General features: G+C 33.5%; 1 protein-coding gene across 1 annotated transcript; it reads left to right on the top strand.

Annotated features, from left to right (window-relative positions):
* The first annotated feature begins 4402 nt into the window (after positions 1–4402).
* LOC145041282 (DELLA protein GAI1-like) lies at positions 4403–6830 on the top strand. The gene has a single exon (XM_078989292.1). It carries the CDS (start codon positions 4663–4665, stop codon positions 6433–6435), a length of 1773 nt encoding a protein of 590 aa, XP_078845418.1. The 5' UTR covers positions 4403–4662; the 3' UTR covers positions 6436–6830.
* The last annotated feature ends 3253 nt before the right edge of the window (positions 6831–10083 follow it).

The following is a 10083-nucleotide window of genomic DNA, read 5'->3' on the forward strand; positions in this document are numbered from 1 at the left end:
AAACAAATAATAATAAAATATAGTAATACTAACCGAACAACCAAGTGCAACGTACATAACTCAAATCAATCATCACCATCTGTTTGAATATGTACCACGGTATCCGGATTATGTTTGACCAAATTGTGGAAATCAGCCGAAAGTTTGGTAAAAGAATCCTTTTTCGTACCCCTTAACAACAACAATGCATATTGCTTCACACGCCAAGTCTGATGGTATGAGATATTGATATTCAATTGAGCATTTATATCATTAATAATATATTGTCCCTGATATACTCTACTATAAACTTCAGCCAAAACATGAGCAATATATTCACCCAAAACATATTTGTTTGCTTGTCGATGATTAGGTTGCAAAATTGTTGAAGAACATGTATGTGCGTCAACAAATGTTTCACTTGGAAAAGTCTGCCAGAATTTTTAATTCCATTTGCTCTAAGTAACCAAGAACAATTTTCCCTACACACACAACCTCATACCTTGATTTGGTTGATCTAATTGTCCTCGTCTGAAAACCTTCTCGAAGACATTTTTTTCTCAATCGTCTGTTTTAAAAGCTCTTTGTTCTTAAATATAGTGAGACATTCAATCTTTTGAATGTTGATATCTACCATCTGTGCTGTGATATCTTCATTGACATCAACTAGATATGCTGGTATAGGGGGAATACCGTGAAAAATGTTATCGAGAATCTTAACTTTAACTTCATCACCCAACTCATCTCCATCATAATTGCTTTCTAAGTCGGTTATATCTAAAGCTACATCAACAATATCAACATAATCCCCGTAACCATGTAAATTTTTATCTTTCTGATTCATAACTTTTTTCTTTTTTTACTTTTACCTACTACACGCATATTCATAACTTTAACTTCTTGTTCGGGAACATCGACACAACAACCACCCACGTCATTAAGATATGTACCAACATCATCATCACTAACATAGTTGTAATTCTCAGGATCCACATAGTGAACATGCAAATACGTCACATTAAGATTTTTAGCAACATTATGAAAGTGAGGTACACTAGGAGTCATGAAAGTACCTATTGGATTGTTGCTACTTTTATCGCTGCATAAATTACCAACTGGCTCATTTCCACTCTGACCACCATCCATAACCGCATCACCTTCATCAACCACCACAAAGACTTTCATATCCCTTCATCCACTTGATTTGATTACATTGATTAACATTCTAACATCCATGTCTTCAACCATGACTATATAATGATTCAATTTAGGATGATAGAAACGAAGACTAATTTTTATATTTGTCTAACAAATCGGTTTTCATTCTCACCAAAGATACAAACTCACTATAAGTAATTACTCAGAAATATCAAAGCAAATTCATAAATACCTCCCTGTGGACATACGTATTCAAGATTTGCTTAAGAAACTTTCCACCTCCCACCAATTACAACGCAGACCAAATATTCATACATTTTTGTAGAGAGGTTTTCAACAAATTTTCCAAAAAAGTAATAAAAAAATGAAAATTTCTTGAAAAAGTTGATATATAGTAAGATTGTTTCGTAGTCAAACCCTATCAATTCCATAGAAAAAAAACAACTAAAATCGCAGATGGTAATCAGAGGAAATCGCAGATGGATATTCTGCGATTTTAGGGTGCAAAATGGCTTATATATACGGCGAAATTAAAAAAAAACAAACCACTTGCGAATGTACAAGTGCCTAGAGCACAGCCGTGCTTCAGGCACTTGTACATTCGCAAATGGGGTAGGGAAATCGCAGGTGGCTTCTTTCCATCTGCGATTTTGACGGATAAAATTGAAATTTTGGTTTTCTTTTGGCTATTTTTCATAAAGTAATTAGTGTATTTAGCTAAATTTGTAATTTTCTCTTTTAGTTGTCGTTACATATATATTAAGGGTTAATGTCATACAAAATATAAGTTTACGTCACAATTTATAATTTGACCTAATTCCTTTTATTTTTTATTTTCCTTTAATTCTAAGATGTTTCAATTTTCAATTAATGACCTCTAGCAGATTACCAATAGGTTGTTGCCTTGTTGCCGATAACCCATCTCACTTGAGCGCTTATGAACACGGAAACCCGTAAATGCCTTACACGAACCTCACCTTTTTGCAATGTGTACTTCTATGGTTCAAAACCTTATTGATGCATGCAAAAAGAATTTAGTTCATTATAAAGAAATAGATTAATATCATCCGTCAACAAAAATACTTCTCAGTAACCTATATTATTATATTCACCAACATTTGTAATATCATCTTTACGAACATATATGTCATTATCTTTCCCATGATCGAAATAGATTAATACCATCCATCAACAAAAATACTTCTTGGTAATCTATATGATTATATTCACCAACTTTTGTAATATCATCTATACCAACATATGTGTCATCATCTTTCCCATCATCAGTGTCACTTGCATGAAAAATATTGTCACATGTAGCAACATAATCATTACCATCACACTTATACCTTTTTAGAGTAACATAACTAATTTGTTATTTTTCTGGTGTTTCATATATAACCTATACAACAATTTGTGATTGGAGCGGATCAACATTGCATTGATGTTTCATATACAACATATCCAAGAGGAAGTTGAGGAATACTTTGAGAAATAAAAATAACCGCTTGATTGTTCTGGTTGCATTTTTTGCTATATCAGTGACTCAGTTCCTACCAACAAATGATCGATTCGTTGCATTGTTTTGAACAGTCAAAACCTATTCCACCAGTGCTTTGTCTATTAGATGAATGTATACAACAATTGAGAGTTTTTAAGTAACATTTTCAAATGTTTTATGTCATATCATCACCTATCTATATAACATACTTAATGTAGGATGTTGGATAGACCAATTGATATTAAGCATGTCTTCTAAATCAATAATCAATTTGACAAAATTTAATAAAATAGGATAACATATATTTTGCATACCAATTGATATTAAGCATGTATTCTAAATAGACATTCAATTTGACCAAATTTTATAAATTTAAAAAAATATGTATTTTACATAAATTCTATATCATAGTTCTTAACAAAAGGCCTAACATATTGTGCTTCACATTTTACCGACGGCCAAGAACCACTGATATAAAAAAAAAAAAAAAAATTTGTTGGATTTTTTAATGTGTAAAATAGTAGAACTTATTAAAACCATTACTTAAATTTGTTTTATGGATGCTAAATTTCACAATACATGTGACATGAAAATATAGTATTTTGAAAGAAAGCCTACAATATCTTTGAAATCAAATGATAAACGTCCGACTTTGAGGGGGTGCGAGATGTGCAACCACACAACCCGTCGAAAAAAATTACAACCGAAATTTGACTAATTATATAATTCATATATTAATATATCAACTTTTGTAAATATTTTCGAAGCCTTTTTATAGTTATGTTGGGTAAAATTCTCCGCTCACTTTGCTCCCTTTAGTTATATAACTTATATGACCGAGGTTTGATTCCCACAACCTGCACCTACTTCGTTTATTTCTATTAACCATTTTATCATATTATATATCTTTTCAAGTAAAAAATTTAAATAATGATTTTCAGACCAAGTGCTCCTTTAAGTTATCAACGTTCGAGTCTTGCTACCTTTTCCTTCTGTTCATTTTTATTTATCAATGCCTATATTATCATTTTTCGATTCTATCTCTCACAGATTCCTTAGTTTTTTATTAATCATTTTTTTATTCCTTATGCTTTTTCTAGTTAATTATTTTTATAATACTTATCAATTACTGACTTACAATCGAAAGATCTTCGTTTTCCTCCTTAAATATGTAACATATGTATTTACAGATAACATTACAATTTCATAGATGAAATAAACATAATTGATGATTATGTTGATAAATTGCATGCTTTTTGTTTAAATATCAAAAAATAATAAATACAATTAGTCTTGATGTGTTTTTTTTCCTATTTAAAATTAACTTGTCATTACCGTAAATCTTTTTTGAGGATAACTAATTCGTGTATAGATTATCATGTTTGTTTTTATTATAAATAAGCAGTTTCCTATTTTTAAATAAATAAAATTATAAATACAATTTCTTTATTTCATTAGTTCGCACGATCCATCATATTAAGCACATTCTTTTGACATATGACTATACAAGCCAAGTTAACTTTTTATAAAACTTACAAACATTCCTACTTAAAATCTCTTAACTCCTTAACCATATTTAGTATTTACTATGCAAACAACTATTTTTATAGAAACTTTAAATTTATCTTTGTTCACCATCACTTATTCTTTAAATAACCTTGATTTGACCTTTAGTTATATTATATTTTAATTTTTTTTACAAATAATTAAGAAGTTTTGAAAAGAAAATGTAAAAAAGTGAGGGAGGATAAGGAGAAGGAAGGTGGTGTTGTGTTGTCCGCCTGTTGGTTCATGGGAGGTCGAGCCCCTTCTTTCCTTCTCTCTCTCTCTCTCTCTCAAACGCAACAGTTGCATTCTGTACTATTTTTATACTTCCCACCTATCATCTTCACCTTTTTCTCTGCAACTCTGGTGTGCGTTTTTCTCACTAGTCAAAAAACCTCCAATGCTCAGATTCTTCCTCCATTCACAATTTCATTACCCATAATTTCCCAATTCCCAATTCCCAATTCAAACTATCAAAAATGAAACCAAATCACCCGCAAAAACCTATAATAGCCTGCCCTAACTCTACCTCCACCTCCACCTCTATCCGCGGCGGCGCTTCTTCGGCTACAACTGGACCTGCGCTTAACAGCTTTACCTCTGATGTGACTGGAAAAGGGAAGAACATGTGGGATGAGTTTGATGATCAAGATGCCGGCGTTGATGAGCTGTTGGCAGTGTTGGGATACAAAGTTAAGTCGTCTGATATGGTTGATGTTGCTCAGAAGATTGAGCATCTCGAAGGAGTTTTGGGGAACGATGATGGGCTGTCTCAAATTGCTTCCGATTCCGTTCATTATAATCCTTCTGATCTCTCGTCGTGGCTTGAATCCATGATTTGTGAGCTTAATCCCACAACTGAAGCACCAATGATTGACGATTCGTTTATGAACACCAGCTCAGCTAGCGCCGGTGCCGCTGCTCCCTCGCCTGGTTTAACATCTGTTTTTGTGGACGATCTGCAAGCGATACCCGGGAACGCGATTTATCCTCCGGCGAAAAAAGCAAAACATTCTCCTTCGTCTTCATCGGGTGCCACATCCGCCTCGTCTTCGTATAACTCGAAGCCTAATCCCAACTCGAATTCGGTGGTGCTTGTGGATTCACAAGAAAATGGGATCCGGCTTGTGCATACTTTAATGGCGTGCGCTGAAGCTATTCAACAAGAGAATCTCTCTCTCGCTGAAAACTTGGTTAAACAAGCCGGGATGTTGGCTGTGTCTCAAGCTGGCGCCATGAGGAAAGTCGCTACTTATTTCGCCGAGGCACTTGCCCGGCGAATTTACCGGTTAGCCCCACAGACAACGCAGGAGTCTCCGGCGTTTCAAGATCTTCTACAGATGCATTTTTACGAGACGTGTCCGTACCTCAAATTCGCACACTTCACGGCGAATCAAGCAATATTAGAAGCTTTCGCAGGGAAGAAGAAAGTTCATGTGATTGATTTCAGTATGAAACAAGGGATGCAGTGGCCGGCGTTGATGCAAGCTTTGGCTCTAAGACCCGGTGGTCCTCCAACGTTCCGCTTAACTGGAATCGGGCCTCCCTCCGGTGACAATACCGACCATTTGCAGGAAGTGGGTTGGAAATTGGCTCAATTAGCTGATACAATCCACGTTGAGTTTGAATACAGGGGATTCGTCGCCGAGAGCTTGGCGGATCTTGAACCGGCGATGCTTGATTTAAGAGACGACGAGGTGGTCGCCGTTAACTCGGTTTTTGAGCTTCATCAACTGTTAGCTAGACCAGGGGCGGTCGAGAAGGTTCTATCGGCGGTTAAGGAAATGAAACCGGTGATTTTAACGGTGGTGGAGCAGGAAGCGAATCATAACGGGTTGGTTTTTCTGGAGAGGTTTACCGAGTCATTGCATTATTACTCAACCCTGTTTGACTCGCTTGAGAGCAGTGGCACCGGCGGCGGAGGCGTTGAAGGCGGTGCTATTTCTCCGGCGAGCAACCAAGATAAAATCATGTCGGAAGTGTATCTTGGAAAGCAGATCTGTAACGTGGTTGCATGCGAAGGACCAGACCGAGTCGAAAGGCACGAAACATTGACTCAGTGGAAGGCTCGACTTGACTCATCCGGTTTTGAAGCGGTTCATCTCGGCTCCAACGCGTTCAAGCAAGCCAGCATGTTGTTGGCTCTATTCGCCGGCGGCGACGGCTACCGAGTTGAAGAAAACAACGGTTGTTTGATGCTGGGTTGGCACACTAGGCCACTAATCACCACCTCCGCTTGGAAACTCCGGTGAACTCGACCAAGTCAACTCGGAGATGGCGTGCTAACTCAGTACCTGCAAATCTTTAAAGAAATAAAGAAATTCTCAGATGGCTTTTTCTTTTTAGTTTTCACCAAAGGGGTTCTTAAGTTTTAATCTTTTTTCTAATATCTTTTTTCAGTTTTTAAAAATTGGGGGGTTAAATTGGCAATTAGTTGAAGTTTGAGGGTTGAGAGTTGAACCTTGTACGTTTGCGAGGGGTTGAACGAGATAGGATGAAAATGATATTTAAAAAGATAACTTTCATTCAATCTCCTCCGTAATAAAAAAAAAGTTACTTTTTGGTGGGGGTTGTGTATGTGATGTAAAAAAAGGATCAAAATTGGAGTTTGTGGGATTTACAGAAATAATCAATTAAATTATGTGTACTTTCGTATGTATAGTATCTTTAATATTTAAAACGGTTTTATTTTAATTATTTTGTTAATAGCCTTAATTTTATAATAATGAATATAGTGTAGTATTCAAATACATATGATTATCGATATAGTGTAATATCCTTAATTTTATATCCTTGATTTTATAATAATGAATATAGTGTAGTATTCAAATACATATGATTATGAATAAAACGCACAACGAATATGAAATGAATAGGAATTTAGCACACAAAAAACAAGTTATTGATATTTAAAATGACTATTATGTTTTTATTTTAATAAATTAAAATAGTGTTTTTAAGGTAAGATAAGACGAGGTTGGGTGAGGTTTAATGTGTATTTATTTAAATAAATTAAAAAATTAAAGATAAAATAGTCAATAACGTTCAATAAAAACAAATAAAAAAACACATTTCAAGTTAAAAAAACAAATTAAAGACAAAACATATAAATCATCCCAAACTATAGAATTATTCTTGTAATTTAGTCATATTGGAATGCTTATAGTTCGAGAAAGAAGGAATATAAATTTGGTTGTTTGAAGTGCTTATAATATAATTATATTGAATATGTTCAATATATGTGTATAAAAAATTGCGTTATTATATTGAAGAAATTATTTGGTGCACTTCGTTGAATTAACTAATATGGATTTTTTATTTTTATTATTTTTTATTTTTTTAATGGCCGAATAAACTGTATATAACCACAGAAAAGAAATGAGTATGTTTTTTAGAGATAATATATTAATAATCCATATTATTTATAACTAATTTACCGCAAAATGTTTTTAAAATATGCTAATAATGTTCTTATGACGTGTCAAATAACGAATAAAATATTGCCATAGAGTAAATTACAATTTTGGTATAAGGTGGGTTACACTTAAACCATTTCCGAATTATTTTCATTTTTTTCTTCAAAAATAAAGTAAAAAATAGAGTAAATTTGGTCTAAAGTGGTTTACATTTACACCATCTCCAACTCATTTTTATTTTTTTCTTAAAAAACGGAGTAAAAAATAGAATAAATAGTATTTCATCTCCAACCATATTCTATTTTTTATCCTACTTTTACCCCCAAAAAATATATTAATAATATATTTCATTATTCAAATTTACATACATTGTCAAACACATACCTCTACTAATTTAGCTTTAACAAATATATAATCTATATATATTTTTTTCATTACAATCATATTAAATACAAAATATTATATTTATAATAAACTTATAAATAAATATTATACATGCATTTAAAAAAAGTTACACATACATACTTTTAAATAAATATTATACATACATTTATATAAATATTAGACATGCACATTTTTAATTATAAGTTTTTGTAAAATACGTTATCGTTTTTTAAAATTTTAATATATATTTAAAATTTTATATGAATTTAATGAATAAAAAATAAACTTTATATTTATAATTAATTAATATAATTTAATATATAACAAAATATTATAAGTATTAAATATTATATTTAAATTATAATTAGTAGGTAAAATTGAACCAGAAATGAATAAATATATAAACAGTGGCACTAAAGCCGTCAACGCAAAGTTCATCTCCATTTTGGGATAAATCAATAGTATAACACCATATTTGGTGTAATACTACTCAAATCCCCAAAATGAAGGAATAAATGGGGGAGGGTTGGAGAAGAATGGTGGAAGAAATATAGGGAAAAAATGGAGAATGAGAGTGAGTTGGAGATGCTCTTATATACATTTTTAATCTAATCATTTAAATTTTGGCATTGCTCCTCTTTGTAGTTTTCGAAAGTTTCATGTATGGTATTTTTGACCGTTACCTGTAACATCCTATTTTGGGTCGTTTCTTAATTTGGGGCCGTGATCCGAAGTTTGATTATTATAAGGCTTTGGGCTTTGAGGGAAGAAAGGATTAGACCTTATTAATGGTTGATAATGTTGTTTACAAAGCTGATAACATCCATTTTATACATAGATTCATGGTGTCTACTTATTATTTTATACTATGTTTATGCTATTTAGAACTAAAAGATACTTATAATGCTTAAATTTGCATTTTACAGGCATAAATTGTTGCTAGAGAGGAAAGGAAGCGAAAGATTGGAATTGGAGCTGAATTGCAAAAAGCAAAGAAGTGTCTGAAAATGCCCATTACGCCTAATGTAATGGGGAACACCCAACGTTCGCAGCTGGGTCGCTAACTCAGAAAACACGATTTTTTACACTTTACGCCCATCGTAATTTACCTACATCCAGCGTACGAGAGTCGGTTCCAAAACCTATATATTGCGATCTAGGGTGGATGAGAAGAGATATTATGACTTTTACTGATCATTTGTCGATAAGAAACACATCTTCTACCTTTTTGAGGGTCTAGAAGGCGGTCGAAAGGTCGTTAAGCTGACAGGAGCGAAGATCTGAAGGATTATGTGTAACATCCTGTTTCAAATCGTTTCATAATTTAGGGTCATGACCCGAAGACCAGTTATCATAAGGCTTCAGGCCTTGGGGGAAAGAGTGATTTAGACCCCTTTGGATGTAGGTAACGTATATTAGGTGATTTGAGAGTTCGGTTGGTGCTTTGGAGCCCAAGGGTATAACCGTAAAGTGATAGTTCGATCCTTTTATGAGTTCTGGATTTAAGTTCGTTAAGTATTAAGGATAAAGAGATTAATAGGGTTGTAGAGCTTCTCAACACCTTTCCGTGGATATAAAGATCGTTGAAATCGGAGTTGAAACGATGAAGTTATGACTGTTCGAATTTGGAAAAGATTTTTGGGAAAAGTTGGTCTCACAAACATGAGCAGTTGGAACTCATGATATGAGAAGCGATTAACTGGAAATGATGATTTAAATTGTGCTCATGACGTGAGCATTAGAGGCTCACGACATAAGAACTGTGCAGCCCCAACACACGAGATTTTAGGATTTTCAACATATATAAGGGTTGGTTCCGTTTTTTAGGGCATTTTATGAGTCTCCATCATATCTAGATCATCTTGAGAGAAAACCTAGCTCTCATTTCACCATTTTGATCCTCCCCTATCATCTTCCATCCATTTATGAAGATTTTGGTGCTTTGAAGATGAAAAAGATGTTCTTGGTGCTTAGATCCAGTAAGCAAGTTGCCTCACCACCTTAAAGATCATACCTTGGACCATGGTAAGTCCTCAAGATCCAACCTTTATGTGATATTCTTATAAGATCTATACTTTTATGCCTTTTTCTTCGTGTTGG

Source organism: Lactuca saligna, chromosome 4 (genome assembly GCF_052625555.1).
Source record: "Lactuca saligna cultivar CGN05327 chromosome 4, ASM5262555v1, whole genome shotgun sequence".
NCBI lineage: Eukaryota > Viridiplantae > Streptophyta > Magnoliopsida > Asterales > Asteraceae > Lactuca > Lactuca saligna.